This window comes from Rhopalosiphum padi, chromosome 1 (assembly GCF_020882245.1).
Source record: "Rhopalosiphum padi isolate XX-2018 chromosome 1, ASM2088224v1, whole genome shotgun sequence".
Taxonomy (NCBI): Eukaryota; Metazoa; Arthropoda; class Insecta; order Hemiptera; family Aphididae; genus Rhopalosiphum; species Rhopalosiphum padi.
In genome coordinates, this window is record NC_083597.1 from 29838711 (window position 1) to 29857624 (window position 18914).

Here is an 18914-nt window from a genome sequence, read left to right on the forward strand (position 1 = left end):
TAAAAAATTATAATTTAACAAAAAAAAAACATGGGAAGGGAAAAAATACAAAATACAAAATGCAAAGAACTATACTTAAACAAATTAGTAAAAACGAAATAATATAATCAAAATAAAATATATTAAAAGGTTTACATTACATTTTTAATTTATTTCTAATAAACTGGTTATTACGATATCTTTTACCTTTCACTTATAATTTAAATAAGTATTTTTTTTTAAATTATATTCTGGTTTTTAAAAATAAAAAAATGTCATACCTTTATTTGAACAGGTTCAAAGGGATCATCTAGTAAGTGTGTAACCGTTTCGTCCCAATTTGGGTTTAGACTTTTATACACAATTTTTGATTTGTGAATCTGTCTTCCACCTATCTTAAACTTCACATAGGGATCACTGAGACCTAAAATGTTGACAAATTTTAGTAATATAGTTTTGATAAATTTTCTGTAAATTTTTTTTTATTAACTACCATTTTTATCTCGAGCAATGAGATCTTTTCCTTTTTTTAAATGTATTTTGAGTTGAAAAAAATCATATTTTCTGAGCAAAGCTTCATTTAGAATTGGATTTTGACCTTCCTAAAAAACCAAAATTCAACAACAAAATTTAATTTTAAAATGTAAAGCTTTTTGTAAACATATATTTTGAATAACAAAAATTTAAATTATAAACCAAAGTATAATTGTATACTATTGTTTAAGCTCGTGAGATTGGTATTTGTCTAAAGTAAATATAATAAACAATGAAGAAATATCCTACTGCAGAACTTTATTATTTTTTTTTAGAAATTATTTCTATTCTATAATGGATGCATGCCTATTTTATACCACATTATACTAAAATAACATAATTACAAAAATGGTAAGAATTTATATTAATATTTACTGGTGTAATTATATCGATTTGTTGTTCAGATCTTATTGAATTTTGTCTCCGGAGCCGAATTTGATGATCACGTGAAACAACTTTTTGGAACCAATTCTGAGTCAATCCAAATTCTAAAATACAGTAATAAAATATATTTATAAAAAAAGTATTAATGCCTAACAATTATTAATTATATTCAGCATTTAAACATTTTCCTTCAATGGGTGGGAAAATGGTATTTTTAAAAATTGCTTACTAATTTATTGTTTTTTTCTTAGATTTCGAAAAACGTCGAAAAAACAATTTAATTAGATATAGATATTTTGTTACTAACAGAAATGTAAATATGTATATTATGATTTTTAAACAAATTTGTTGATAAAATGTTTAGTTTTAAAGTTGAAATTAGAATTATTCTTATTTAATTATTTAGATTTAATTGACACTATTGTTAATAATATAGATAATAAGTATAATATATAATATGTATAATATTTGTTAATATTTTACCACATTATAATACTCAGTTTTTACATAACACATTTTCCACCTTACGATTTTTTTCTAAGAAAATTCTCCGTTTTAATTTTAAATTTATTTGAAATTCCTTACCACTAGTAATTGAATTTTGAGTATTTTTTGAGTCTGAAGTCTTAGTTTGTTGTAATGTATCTGGACGGACTAGTCTTGCTAGTATAGGAGATTCAGAGGGTGACTCATCAGTGTCAGAGCCTCGTGTTTTATTTCTCCCTTTAGCCCATTTCTCCTGAAATTAGCATCACATTAATGTAAATATATATAAATTAAAACAGGTTTCAGTTTGAATAAAAAAAATATAACATATTATAAACAAATAAATTAAATTAAATTAAATATTTATTTATGTATTTTAAATAAAATATAAATTTTAATTTACTTCAGTAGAAAACCACAGATTCTAATAAAACATGTAATTAAAAAAATAATAAATTGTTAATTTATATTAATATTACATGATACTAATTAAATTATTTAAATATTAATAAAGAGCAGATTTTAAAATAATACAAGATTAAAACTTAATTAAATTTTCTAAACCTGGGTAAATATTATATTATAAATATATTATAATACTTTTCTATAGAAGCTAATTATACATATTATATCAATATAGTAAAGTTTATATTCATAGGACTATAGCGTTTAAAGGTAAGTTAAATAGTTAGGTTGAATCGTACTTTTTATGCACCATAATATTTAAAATAGCTAAAAATATACTTAAAATTAACTATGTTTAACAAACAATAAAAAAAAAATTGACTAAAAACATAATATATCATAAATGTCAAATGTTACGTATACAAATCCTCAATTATGTTACTATGTTACTGAATTCTTTTCTTTAAGTTTCTTATGTACTAAAAATATATACTTTGTTATTAGTAGGTTAAATGGCTTGGTAGAATAATTTTCTAATGTATTATTTTAGACTAGAGCAAACTAACACTAGTGCAATTTATCAAAATATAAAAGTAATATATTGACAGCTATGTGTGGCTATATTATTTATTTGAACACAAATTCACAGAACTTAATAAATAAGTATTAGACCAACAAATTTTGGAATCTGTAATAAATTTGATGCAAAAAAATGTTGATGAAAAGTTTAAAATCTATAAATAATGATTATCTATGTTGTATAGTATTAAGATAAGTATTAAGTACACAATATAATGTTCTTTATTTATAAGTTATAACAATATAAAAATTGTATACAATATATTATACTATTATAGTGATCAAATATGATATATATTTTTTAAATAAATTATTGTGAATACATTCGTTTAGTTTAATTTAAGGATTTATATTTTATATAATTATTTGATTATTTCAACGAAGGAAACGAAAACAAAAAAAACTTAAATTATAAATTATAAAATAAATAAATACTAAATATATTATAGTAAGTATATAGCATTAATACCATAATTTTTATTTAATTATTAAAATTGATTTTGTTAATAAAGATAATTGGTTAACTCATGCAACAATTCATAAACTATTTAAACATTTGAAACAACTAAATAAATATATCGTAACTATATAATTTTGTTTTATGATCCTAAATAGTTATTTGTAGTTCCTATTTCTTTTTTTTTCATAAAGAAATATTAACAAAAAAATATTATATTTCAAATTTACAATTTTATACTGTAACATTGTGGTAATAATAATATTTTTGAGTTAAATTACTTAAATTAGATAAATCTCTATTATTTTCAATTTATAAAATATATATCTAGTATGCTAAACTCTATATAACTATAAATTATTTACTGTATAGGTAATATTTCTATTTTAATGAAATTGTATCAAATGTATTTAAACGAGAATTTTAGTTTAAAAACTCATTCCTAAAAATTAATTAATTTTATTTCAATGCAATTGTTTTGTTAGTTTTGTACAAAAATATAAAAGTAACAAATATTAAAAGACCATTCGTAAATGAATGGAATCAACATATATTGATTTGATGCTCGTATAACTTTGTAATATACTAATATTATTTTGTATTTTGCAAAATACTGATGCTACGTTATGTAACTACAAATTACATCAACACGTGTTAGGAACTTTAGTGTAATTGTATTATTCATTTTAAATATCATAGGTAAAAAAAAATAATAAACATATATATATATATTATTGTAATATTGTACAAACGACTTTCAGACTTTTTTGTTATTGGAGTACCTACCTATGGTAATGAAGTTTGCATAATTTTTACCACGCGAATATTCTCGAACACCTTAGGGACACACGTAGCTTGTATAATATAGGTAAAAGATAATATTACATAATTTATAATATTTTATTTGTTGATAGCATTTCATCAAGTAACAATGTATATTTTGTATTTCAATATTTGTACAATTGACCTTTTAAAGCACAATTTCTTTCAAATTTCATCTACGGACCCATAGGATAAGTTACAAACCACTCATATTTCATTTAATTTTTATATGTTTGTACTTTTATTAGAAAATACTATCATTCATTAAAAATAATTATAATAAAACGCATTTATTATTGTAATTTTCATTAAATTTGATTAAAATTGATTCAAAGTGGAATTTTGTGTTTACCTTCAAGGAATTAAAAAAGGAATGGGTCTTTTGCACCACATTGATACTTTGTATAGTGGACTGAGCGGTAACGCTGGCACAGGAAGACGAATTGATTGCAGATGGACAGCACCCTTGACCGGCACCTGGAGTGCTCGGCGATGATGACGATGCGAAGCTTTCCATCGTGACATGCCGCCGTTCCGCTGCCGCGAACTTCTTACACAAATAGTCCAAGTCCTCAGGATAACTGAGGTCGAAATCAGACTTCGACAGTGGCCGGCGTCGGACCAAATCGCTAGTTCCCGATTCATCGTTGCAGGGTACTGACGATCGGTGGTGATCGTGTTCTCTCAAAGATCTCGTATTAAATTCCACGTGGCATACATTCTCAGCTATAGTAAACACAAATAAGAAGACGGTTCTATAAGTAAAAAATATATTTCTTATAGATATTTTATTACTTGGGTTCCCAAAACACCCATTTTGTTATAGCTCATAACTTATAAAAGCTTTTATGAAATATTAATAATTTTTAAACGGGCTAAAAAAATTGTTGTGTGCGTTTGTTATATACACATATAACCTAGACAAAGGCCAAAGGGCATTATAAAGACTTTTGTCCAACCCTGAAAGTATAGTTCATATCAAGAGAAGAAATAACACGCAATATGCCCTGTTGCTCATAAAATCCCACAGGATCATTCATCCGGGATTTAGCAACGTCTTGTTGACTTCATGCCTGTTAAGAAATTCCTCCATTGCACGCGGCATAGACGCATATTATTGTTATGGAAAAAACAAAAAAGTAGTTTTAGATCATACATGACACATATTTACTAATTATAATCAATTATCATTATCGGATCTATCGATTTAATTAACTGAAAATAAAATCCAATTATTATACGATGACAATAACTATCATAAGTCATAAGATTAAATATTAATCTATTAATAAAAATACATCGCACGAAAATATTACAAAATATGAATTTGCATTTTATCAATCACATCATATTTGATAATTATATTTGTATACAGTAAATTGGGTACATTTAATATACTACCATAGTTAATCAAAACAACCATGAAAAAAAAATAATTATAATATTTTACATATTATAACTTATTCTAAAATGATTAACAAAATATTCTAACAAAAACACGATTCTTTTATCATACTCATTCGATAATTATATTATTGTGTTAGTTAACTGTATGTTTTAAATAGTTTAATTTTTTATGACGAACTTATAAAAACTAAAAATTAAAAATTTAAATAGTCTGCCATTTATTTACTATTATAATCTTGCTACAATATTAGTTCATTATGAAACGTTCTATAATAATACATAGTTCCTATTAGAAATTTAATAATTTAGGTAAGTACTTAGATATTTTTTTTATCAATAAACCGTTGTTGTATTATTATTATTATTTAGCTCAGACAATACAGAAATTAAAAGATTATATAAACATACTTTAATTATAAGGAATAACTTGAAAAAACAGACAAAATTCCTTGATAGGAACTTATATGAGTTTGTATGGTAATGTAAGGCAGCCACTATTATATTATATAAAAAAATATATTACTGTACACTTCTTCTACACATTTGACTAACTTACGAAAGGCCAAGTTGTGAACATTTTTTTGAGAAATATATTTATGGCTACACACTTTTAAATTATTTCAACACTATCACATTGCTGTACTATAAACAAAAATTGGACAAGAATTAGCCACTGCTTATATTTTTATTGCGCTGAGATACATACAAAATCTGAAATATTCAACAAAGTCCCTAATATACGGCTGTATTGTCATATAAGAAATGTATTAATAAATTGAATAGTTTTTTGTATGTTATACAATTCTAATATGAAAAAATATAAATTTAAAAAATTAATTGATTTGGATTATACCTATTAGAAATTAAACAATTAGATTCAAAATAAAACAAGACATGTGATGTTAGAAATTGTTATAACGTTCTTATTTAAATGATAAATAATAATCATTGCATTTTATTACTATATTTGTAATCTAACAATGAATAATTTTTATATTAAAAAACTATCAGAACGATAAAATTATCCAAACTTACTATAATATCTTTTCACATTCATTATTTATGTATCGACTTAGTGACTTACATTATTTATACAACACCAACTCAATATTGGAAAACACGCTATAAATATTAACCATATATCACGCAAAGTCTATTTTACATTCGTGTGAAAACAATATAATATATAGGTACCACTATATTATAGTATATAGTACAAGGTGATCAATAGGAACCTGACATTTTTCAGGTTTTAAGTGCATCCAGGAGGATGGACACCAGTACATTACCTATCCGACGTAATCTTTTACAGTTGACAAATATTTCAAATAGAATGTAATAAAATACAACTGTGTGTATTGAATTTCAATTTTCAACTGAGTACTGTTCATTTCAAATACATCAGAATTCCATCGGTCACCCTGTATATAAAAATATGTAACACTACCTATTATTTTTAACCCAGTTAGAAAACCATTTAGATGTTAATCTGAACTTTAAACAGTTTAAACTGTCCATCTTATAGTTTATATAATTGTGCTTACGAGCATTTTCCAATCACTTCTTTCTTGACCTATAGTAATCACTACTCGTGGCTACTATAGAATATAACATACAGTTATTTTACAGTTAGAAACTTGCAGTGGTTTATGTTACTATAATATTATCATCTATTGTTATTTAAATGAAAACTCTCAAGTTACAAACATGTTTGTGATATATACTAAACAAAACAATATAAGCTGAAGTGCAGTATGAGTTCAAAGTTCAGACAGCTTGAAATGCTAAACCTTGTACATTTTCTCACCCACATAAAATATTAAGTATTTTTAAAATAACCCTGTCGATAAATAAATCATCTTGCATTCGTGCAGATTTTCGAGTAGGTTTACAACATATATGCAAACAAGAATATCTTCTTGAAAAATATTATACTTAATATGCAAGTTACCTCGCAGTCTGGCTGGACGTCATATACTTATATAAAAAGTATCGTTATTTATTGATTTTGCAATAACCGACTTAGCACCGCATAAAACATAAATTTTAATTTTATTTGCATTATTGTTCCTCATTAGTCAACTATATGTACCTACACAGAATTGAGTATATCTTGTTCTTAAAATTCAAAATTATTGTTTATAAACCGTTTAAACAAAAAAGTTGAACAATAGACGAAGACTATGTTGGATTAATTAGTAGTATATTATAGTCTTGCCGCCAACACAACCAGATCATTATTATAATTTATTATTATAGAATTAAAAATATAAATAAATGATAAATTATCACATTAAAAAAAAACGATTTTGAGACTGCTAATATCTAGCAATACTAGACAATCGCCGAGTCAGCTTTAATAAAGCATAATATAAATTTGAGCTAAGAAAATAGTTTTTTTTTCGTAACAAATGTATTAGGATACTTGAAAATTATCTTAAATTAATGTGGTATATAATATTTATCGTATAGTTGTCATGCTATTTATTTTTATATAGTGTCACATTAATGCATCATTATTTATTAAACATGTTCAATTATTTGGGTTCTTTAATATGTTGTATTCTATGACTATCGAATAAAGTAATAGTTAGGTATATGTATATATAATTCATACATACAAACAAATTTTCCAACAATGTTTTAATGCTTATAATATTATGTTTCTAACGAAACTCATTAATAAGGATATATCCTAGGTATAAGTATAATGTGACTAGTGAAAAGTCCAATGGCATATTTGAAATGTATGCTACTATAATCATCAAACTTTATTAGTATAGGTTTTTATGTATTTAAAATACCTAATGCAAACTACAATTAAAATTATTTTTTATAGGTACTAATTTATATTTAAAAAAAACAGGATTTTAATTTGAAATATATTAAATTATAATGTAAGTAAACCAATAGGACATAAAATAGGTATATAAAAAAAACCACCAATTCCGAACACCGTCATTATAACGACCAGCCACTAAAAATTCGACAAAACCACATTCGTGGAGGGTCACCAATCATTCAAACTAAATTCTATTCCTATAAACAACAAAGAAATTTTACTTCTTAAGTTACATGATGAATTCACCACTGGAGAGGATACAAGTCTCATAAAAGCTACACATCAAAAAGTTCCATAAATGGATGGCTCCATCAACCAAGTTTTCTATTTCTATAAGATTAGCTAATTTAATTTATTATATTTAATTTTAATTTTTCTAATTTTATATTAACCTTGAGATCACTTGTGCTTAATATTAATAAATAGATTATACAGTTCATAATTAACAATAAAGAATAACAAGTAAATCATTTCATTTTTACACTTAAAATAAATTTATAAATGTACAAATGCATTCACTTTAAATATTAAAATGTCTCGAGTTAATTTAATCGCTGCAATTTTTGTAGGAATTCTATAAGATGGCATTTGTATTCTTATCGTGCATACTGTTCGTTAAACTAAAAGCATGATACTGTGAATAATTATTACTATGATAACTGCCTTTATATACAAATATACTTATAATTTGACTATACACAACTAAAACCATTATACATTTATTTACTCACACCTTTAAAATATATCTAGTAAAATTTTTAAATATTATTTTGATACTTTTTCTACTATCATATATATTTATTTATAGTCAATAAAATATAAGATATAACATTAATCAATAAGTATTAATTTATTGTTAAAATTCATCTAATTTCGTTTAATTAAGTATAAATGATGAGGTTTTTGAAAAAATTAATGAAAACTTAAAAAATGCATTATTGATAAATATATGTTATATGATAAGATATTATCCTTTGATAAATATTAACCGCGAAAATTTAAGTAAATCTTAGATATCAATGTGGTAAGATTGAATTTGGAAAATGTTGGTATTATACAAAAATAAAAATTAATTTTAATGTTTTAAGAATGTGTTTGTCAAGTCACAATCAATATTATTGTGTACATTAGACAAAATTATATAGACTTAGAATTTAGATTGTATGCAATTTTAAATTTACAGTTTTCGGAATTAAAAATTTTGCTAATTTAAATATTAAATTAAAATCTATTATTTGTGTTACCAACATAGACGATTTAGATTTAGATTTAGATATATAGCTGATTCGATTAAAATAAATTAATACGAATAATTAAAGATTTACTCATTTTATAAATTAGCATGATTCAAATTTTTCGAGAATTACAATCTGTATAATATCCAAATAATCATTTTTGCAGCCTACACAATAGTATGCACTATGCAAATATATATGTTGATTGTCAATATTGATTATTATAATTTTTTTATACACAATATCTAAATAATATTTAAATAATATATAATACTCAAGTATTTATTAAAATTAATTTAACTTAAATAAACTTTATATTTGTTTGATATTTTCATTTAAAAAAGTGCTAAGTATAAATAACAATAAAACAAGCCGGGAAGGGTACAAACTACAAAGATATTTCTGAACTTATAAATTAAAAGCATACAGTTGAAACAGTTTTCAACACTTAAAAAAACTAAACACGCACTAATTTAAAACATAAAGTAATAACTAAATATTAAATTAAATATCTTTTTGATGATTCATTCTTGTACAATTTTCTATCTCAAAATTTGCAGTGTAAAACTTTTGATGTACTTATTTTACTCTAAATAATTGTTATGTTCATAATAACATAAGAACTTATAAGTTTAAAGCTAATAATTTTTTGATTTCGCATAGAATGTATTACTATATTTAAAAGATCTTTATTTATTTGAATAAATGGTGTATTATATTTTGTTCTTTTTTACAATTAAAAGGTATCGATAATTTATTATTATTATATTTTAAGTATAATTTAATAAAATTATAAGTCATCACCTAATACACCCATACCATAGGTTAGCTCGTTAATATAATACGCAAGTTTTTATACTTTTTATTAAAATTTAGATAATATTTTATTTTCAAAAATTATTTTGTTCTATTTTTAATATTACAAAGATTGGTTCTTTAAAACATCACAATTTTTAAAGAAGTTATAAAAAATATATATTCCATATTTAGGGTTGAAATTTTATGAGGTACCTAAAATAAAAATAAAATATAATAAGTAGATATAAAGTGTTACAGTTAAGAAAAGGGAGTGAAGGGAGAAATTATAGAGAAATGGAAAATCGAAAAAGAGATTGATAGATACATTATATAAATGGGTGTACGTATTAGAAAAACGAAAAAAATCCACATAAAGCGTATCAAGGTATTTATAGTGATAAAAAAAAACTAAAATGGTTTCCCTGAAGTTTCTGATGATTATATACAAGTGTGTGTATACTTAATCTATTTATATTTTTATTTTTAATTAATTATGTGACAAATAAATTAAAAATATATGTTTTAAATATAGGAATAAATGTAAATGTATTAGTCTATTGTTTATTATTTTATAACTATTTAATAATATAATTTAATTAAAATATCCCTATACCTACTATTCATCATTGATTTATCAGAACTGTGCATAGAAAATGCATAGTGTGGTGTGTTAGTACTAAGAGTTTCTCATCATTAGTACGTGTATTCAGAATCCGTCATGGTACATCGTTTAATAATATCTCTACTGAATAAGGAGAATTAATTATTTTATTTAAATTATTATTTTACGTTGTTACTACAGCTACTGCTATACATACTACCTACTCTTATTGCATATTCATTAAGTTCATTGAAACGATATTACTAAAATCATAGAATTTTAATTAGTTAAAAATGTCTACATGATAGAAAAAATAAAATAAATTATGACGACATTACTAATAGAAAAACTGAGGGTAAATAATCGGCACCACCATAATATCATAATATTATTTTTATTTTTTTCATGTAGATATTTTAACGAATTAAAATTGTATCTTTTTAATAATATTTGCTAATGAACTTAACAAATATAATATTATAGCTTAAAATAATAATTTAAATAAAATAATTAATTCTCCTAACTTTAAATCTTAATAGAGATGTTACTAAACGATTTGTCATAAAATTGTATCTTACAATGATATATTACAACGAGTCCTGAACACGACACACACTAATGATGATAAACTTGTTACATTAACACACTGTGTTTATTGAACAAAATTCCAATGAATCACTGTTTCCAATTCTTATAAACAACAGTTTAAAGAAAATAATAAGATTTAATTCCATTTCAAAAGCTTAAAATAACAATTAATGAAAAATATTCGATTTCTTTAGATTCAAATATTTTTATCGCTAATAGATTAATCATATTAAAATTCTACCCAAAAATAGTTTATTGCATGATTTTTTTTATAAATTTGTTATCAGATTCGCAAAGCTCACCAGAAAAATATGTGCTAAGACTATGTCGCACATAATTTCATAATTTCATATTAGAATTTTTTTATTCAACTTTATAGCGATTATCATTTTTTACCTATCATTAAAAGTTAATAGCTATTTAATAATCATAGTAGTATTTATACTGAGTAAAATTATCATCAATACATAGTATAATAAATTGTCGAACCCTGATTTTTAAATCGGACCGAACTTGAACAGAACTTTAAATTATTTTTTCGAACTCGAACCGAACTGAACCGAACCGAACCTAGAATCATTTTAAGTCGAACTCGAACTCAATACTTTTTATCGAGTACATAAAGTGCTCGTTTTAGCTTATAACTTTCTATCGTCAATAGTCTAATTATTTCTAAATACTGATTATCAATTTTTATTTTTTTTAAATAACTTTTGAAGAATTGTACAAATATTTGGTCTTGTAACATCAAGGGTTCGGTTCGGTTCAAAATTCGAACAGTTTGACCCATCACTAATAATAAATGTTAAAAGTTAAATTTTTAATTAATGTTATACATATCGGGCTTAGCGCTGTGTAAAATATTCATAGTTGTTAATCATTTTGGCAATATCGCCTAATAAGTTTATATGCCATTTTTGTCGTTTTATATCGATAAAAAATTTGGCTGATATTTCTACGCAATTTCACAAGCTAACCAATAAAATGTTTACTAAAACAAAAATCCTCTCGTACATGGGTCTGGTGACAGTAATTTTGTCAAATATATATTTGTTAGTTATTTACAAACTGATAATTTAAGATAATCAAAAGAGCATCATTTCCAATAGCTCGATTTTAAAAATCAAACTTATATTGAATTTTAGACAAGAAACTTTAAGGGATTATCAATATTTTCTTTCCTTATTTTATCGCAAAAGAATTTGAATTATAAGTTTTTAGAAATTTTCAAAAAATTGTTTTTGGTTTAATATAATAAGTTTGGTTCAATTCAAGTGCATTAAATTTAAAAATCAGTTTGTTCTAGAAAATGAAGGTTCGTAATATTACTACGTAATTTTTATCTATTGTGACTGTACAGTTCTCGAATTACACAAATTCCTTATTTCTAAATGCTGTAAGTACTACTACTACTACTACTAATACTACTACAAAAAAAATAAAATAAAGAAAAGTGATGATTGAATATCGTATCAAATTTCACATATGTATCAAGTTATACTATAAACCTATAAATAAGATAAACTATGTAAATGAACGATTTTTTAAATAATATAATGCAAAAATGTTATTTTTCTTATGTCAACTAATTATTCAACAAAATATTATTTTTATGACGTATTCAATTTATACTAACTTTACAAAATAAAAACCAATAAAACCCGGTTTTAAATGTGAATAATGGTAGAATCGGGAGCTGAAATTTGAGGTGTCACTTGGGTAGTAACAATTGTCTTTCAGTCATTGTATTAAAAAACAAACAATTTTTTATTAAAATTAAAATTTTCTATTTTACCGTTTACAGTGAAGTCAATGCGTGTGATTTTCAATTGTTTCATTGCTATCATCCTCGAAACAACACAAAGAGAATATTATCATTTCTGTTCTGTTTCAATTAACCGCCGTCAATTCATTGAAGTTTCAATTGGTCATAAAATACATATGATCGACCGTTATACTATAATATTATTAAAGAAATGCGTGACGGCGCACACAGTACGTAAATCGATATAGTAATTGGTTGTTGAAATGATGCTGGGCCATCGCAAAAATCTGCCGTCCTTGTGTTGCGCGATGAGCTGCGGGCCCGTGGACGACGGTGTATCGTGTTCCTTTATACACTTGTCTTGTGGTTTCAGTTTCCACGTATTTCACGCTACGTATTACATTTATTTTCGAGTTCACATACGGTCGCTTAACAGTCATTGGTGCATCGTTTGATATCGATTTCACAATATTTCAATAATTCCGATCACATCTTGTTGATACACACAATGTGCGGTGGTCTGAATATATTGTTAATCTCAAAATTATAATAATAGTTTACTATAATAGTTCTAATCAAAAATAGACCCTACATTGTTAATAATCCATATTCCATACCATAACAACTCTTGGAAATAAAACTCATTGTATAGAGAGCACCGTTCGGTCAAAACGTATCAGTTTTACTAGGGCCCGCCAAAAAGCATAGTGTGGTAGACCCTAAGGGTTATCGATGTATGATCACAATAATATAATAATAGCGCATGTTTATGTTTCTCACAAAATATGTAATGCAAACACGTTTACTTTCAATCTAGTTTGATGTAGATAGGTATAGTATATATATAAACGCTACAGTACAGTAATCTGCAGTACCAAAATTAAAAATGTGAGCACCGAATTCTCGGATTTTATCATAAATAATATAGTATAATATTTAATATAAAAATGTTATTCGATTAAAACGATTTTGAAAAATGATGAACCTTTATATTAATAATTAAAAGTTAAATTCGTTATCGAATTTACACAACAGAATATCTGTGTTTCCCCAGGCAACGAGTTATCCAATGCAGATACTAAAATATGTAAATATTAATATTAATTATTTAAAAGTATATTTTGTTGAAAAAAAAAACAAATTAAACAAAAATATAATTGATGATTTTACCAATAGAAAATCAAGAAGAAAATTGACAATATTTGTTTAAATCTTGTTACTCATAATGTGAGTATGTGACTAGTAAAAAAAAAAATATATATATATATTATGTTGATTTTAATACCTAATTATAATAATGGACTTGCTACTAAAAAAGAATGAGTGATTCAAAACACTTCTAAAAATTTGTAGCATTATAAACGGTGAATATGAAATTGAAGAAAAAGATGTTAATATTACTTTAAATATAGGACAAATGGAGGTGGCTCTACATTTATCTAATTAATCTTAAATAAATCTTATCTACTAAATATTTGTTGAATAATATTTGGGGGGGGTTAATTTTAATCAATTAGGCGTTCATGTTACGGTGTTACACCTTATTTCTTAACTACAGTAAAGACCTCTAAATTTTTTTACGGTAGGGCTTGTGATTGTACTACTGATTATTGTACTGCCATATCGTAATTCACTTCAGCTTCAAAACCTCAATCACAAAAAAATTAACCAGTATCCTATCCATTTCTTTTTTATCTATTGTAATAATATAATAAATATATATTATATTAAGATAAAGATCATCGTAACTTGGAGATAATTTACCAAATATTTACAACAAAAGGTCACAAGTATATATTACATTATATAACATTAACAATAATGTTATTTTTTTTTACATTTATCAAATAAGTATATAATTAATATTAATTATTAATTATTAAAGTATTATTTATTATATGCTGTCTCAATAATAATATATAAAAAAAAATATTTTATACGGTTAGTAATAATACAGGAAACTCAGTTATTTATACCATATAATATTATAGCAGGGTAGTACGAAATTATAATACTATTTTAATCAATAAAAAATGTATAACTATTATTGATTTTGTTCTATCTTATGACTAATAATATATTAATATTTGATAGGCTTTAAAACTGCTATATATATAATTATGTTATAAAATTGATTTTATTTTACATATATTAAAGAAAATAAATTTATTAGATTTATTAGATTTATTAGATTAAATATTTAAAGAACAAAATTGAACACTATTTTTTTTTTTTTAATAGAATAACAAAGCATTATGAAATACTAGTATAGTGTATGTATACCTGCACTTTATTAACAATATACAATATTTATAATTATTTTTTTTTTTGTTACTCGTATTATTGAATTTACTAGTAAGCCTCACAAAACTCTTTCATCTCATATTATATATATAATATATATATTACATACATTATAAAATGACGATTTATAATTGATATCATTAAAACGTATTTCATTCTACTTAAGTGACATACATGATAATATCTAATACTATTAGGCGCGGGATCATTAACAAAGTATCTAAAACATTTTTTATCAATTTCAGCTATTTTTCTATTTGTTATGTTAGCTTTATTTAAACTTTTGTCAAGCTTGGAATTAATCCAACTATGTAAGCATATTTATAAAGATATATAGAAAAAACAACAAAATATGATTGTATAGTTATCATGATCCATACACCATTAAATTCATATTTATAATTGATACTTGAATAATATAATATTAGGCTAGATCAAGTAAGAATTTAGTTCATTTCCTATAAAATATTCAAAAAAATGAAATAAATTGCAATATAAAATATGTAAAAATCATATATTATACAATATAATAAATGCATATAAAATATATATTATGTATATACATAATATTATAACAAATTTAAACATGAATAAATACAAAAAGGAAAATTGAATCGATTTAAAAAAAAGTAGCAATTTGGAAAGATAGAAACGGTATTAAATTTCCATAAACAATTCTAAATGTACAAAGTAATTTAAGATCACGTCCTTGTATAATTTTTATAAAACATTTAAGTTTTATTTTAAAGGTTATATTATTTATATGATAAATATTTTGAATAGAACCTATGTGCTAAAAATAAAATTATGAAAATTCTTGGATAAATTAATATACCTTAATTAATAATAAAAAAAAGTCTGTTTTAAACTTTTTTTAAATAGGTACATAATTTGTAAAGTTGAAAAATTAGTAAAATATATACTTTATAATGATTTAATTTGTTATTTACATATAAGTAATCAAATACCAATAACAGTATCTGCTGGAACCTCCTTTGGTTTTTATGTTCTACATTTGGTGATTTGTTTACCACTCTTTAGAAAAATAAGTGCTCCAACATGTAAGGGTTCAAATAACTAATTTTTAGAAATTTGATTTAGTTGAAAATTTAGAGAAATTACTTTTCAATTTTCAATATTTTTATAATGTTTATTAAAGAATTAAGATTTCTATTTATAAGGTTTCACACCGTCCTATTCCTACTATAAGGTATCAAATTCATTAACATAACCAATTAATTTTCAAAATAATAATTACCTTATTCATTAATTCTGTATGAGTTCCGAAAATGTTTAATAGGTATATTATACAAATAAATATATTTACGTTTTAATGCTATAATGAAACTGAAACATTATTTTCGAATTAGGGTACACGATACATAGTTCTGAAGATAGTGTTGCAACTAAAAAAATTTAATTACATCATAATATTTCATATTTTTTTCAGCTAATCTTAATGATGCGCTTTAAATCATAAATTTATTTATTTTTAATAAATTAAATTAACAGTAAATATGTATTTATTGAATGAATAAAAACCATAAAATTTATAATTTCCTTCTTTGTTATATTCAATTAGTGTAAAACAAAATTAATTCTTTGATTTTTATTGATTTTCAAAATAAACTATAATGTTTGCAATATCATCGTCAAATAAAGGCTATAGGCTACCTACAGGAAATTAAAAGCTTAACATAATATTATAGCGTGGATTTTCTGCGTTTAAATCTTATTATTATGATTTAATTTGACTAAAATACTGTATAATATACACAAGTTATACGATTCATTGTAAACGAAGAGCTTTGAAGGTAGTAAATAAACTGAAACTATTTTACTTCCAATTTTATTATTTTCGGGTAAATTAAAAATTGTACTTATCGTAGTAAAATTATGAATTTCATCAGACTTCATAAAGTTCATAATTATATGTAGAAATAGTTATACAATTTTAACATAACCATTAATAATAAATAATAATAAGAAAATAGCATAAATAATAAGAAAAAGTTATTATATTTTTAAACTTATGTATTTATGATAAGAATAGGTTCGTGCCAACATCATTTGAATTTAGTATTTGCAATCGAGTATATTATTGTAAAATAGTGGAGTATACTTGAATAAACAATAATAAATTGTTTTAAAATTCGCAGATATCAATTAGGTAGAAACAATCTATTAAAATTATTTCAAATTAGTTGGGATGAGGAGGCTTGCACAATATCTTAGTAATTAGTATAAAATTAATGGTGAACGTGCATACCTAAGTAATATTTTTTAATAAAATAACGTCAATGCCAGTAAGTTATATTAAAATGTATAAATAAAGTTTAACTTTGGCAGTAAATATGGCATTACTTTTCTTGAAATGTTTTAATTTTATATTATTAAACTTTATTATTTGTTTAGACATGTATAATAACGAAATCATTTTAAGTTATTTTTTAACTTGATTATTTTATATTATTTGTTGACTTCGTTTTTTTTTTCAAATTCTTCCAGATTCTAAAATCTAAATAGAATTACATTAATGTATGTATTATGTATTTATTTCTTAGAAAATATTTTATTTAAAACTGCTCCAAAAGTTATACATTATCACTTGTTTGATTTAATACAGAAAGATCAATGTGTTTGTCAAAATTTCAAAATCGATAGTTCAATGCAATTTATTGATATACAAACGTGTACAGTGTACAATGTACCTACATATATTCAACACAAAAATAATAAATATTTTATTTTCCAGTTAGTAAATAAAATATTATATATAAACATTTGGTGGAAATTCCATGTATCTAACATAAAACAAAATTAATTTTATCAAAAATTATATTTGCGTAAAAAATATACTTTTTAATTTATTAAATTTATTTTTCCTTAATTCTTTTCTCATTTTTACCGATTATATAAAAAATAAATAGTGAGAATTTTTAATTTTTACCTACCTATATAAAGTACCAACTACATCTAATTTGGATAAAAATTTCAAAATTAAAAATTGGAGCATTTTATCAATTACTTATTGTTTATACACATAGGTATACACACAAAAAATAATAATAAAATAAAAATATACATCATTGTAATATTGTAAAATCAATACATTCAATACATTCATCACTCTGCTCATTATCTAAAATTAGATAATGAATTCAAAATATTTTAATTTACAACTATTTAGCAAGTAATGGACCAACTCAATCATAGTTATTGATTTAAAATTATTTTTAATCGATTACATAACATAATATACATTACAGTATTTATTATGATCATACTATGTTTAACTGGAACGAACATATTTTTTATGGATAGCATAAATATTGTAATTGCAGTTAGTAGTTATGTAATTTATATGACTATATACTATAAAGAGTATAAAGTGTCAAAACATTGACGAATAAACAATCATATTATGTATATTTATGTTTATTCATAGCCTCATAGGTACAACCTTTAAAATGAGTAAGTATATACTACAATTTTATCTAAATAATATAAAATAATTGTTTGAACAATTAATTTGTAAAAAAAAATTCACCATACAATTTTAGTCGTATATAAACATCATTGGACTAAATAAACAGACACTTTGAATAATTCAATTTAATCAAATAACGGTTGGGAAAACACCATTTGAGTAAACTAAAATGCAGTGACATTATCTTAACCTATAAAAAAAAATAGAACTATCGCCATCCAACGTATCTATAATTTTT

General features: G+C 23.4%; 1 protein-coding gene across 5 annotated transcripts in view; it reads right to left on the reverse strand.

Moving 5' to 3' along the window:
• LOC132923042 (multiple C2 and transmembrane domain-containing protein) overlaps positions 1-18914 on the reverse strand; it is a 56600-nt gene that overhangs the window by 24177 nt on the left and 13509 nt on the right. For all 5 annotated transcript variants that reach the window (XR_009661093.1, XM_060986841.1, XM_060986857.1 and 2 more), the window contains 5 exons: positions 3999-4372; positions 1483-1636; positions 889-1001; positions 473-581; positions 261-403 (listed from right to left, as the gene is read on the reverse strand). Coding sequence is in view for 4 of the 5 variants with exons in the window: in XM_060986841.1 (XP_060842824.1) it covers positions 261-403; positions 473-581; positions 889-1001; positions 1483-1636; positions 3999-4372 (893 nt within the window). In the remaining variant the exon portion in view is untranslated. The remainder of the gene's footprint in view (positions 1-260; positions 404-472; positions 582-888; positions 1002-1482; positions 1637-3998; positions 4373-18914) is intronic.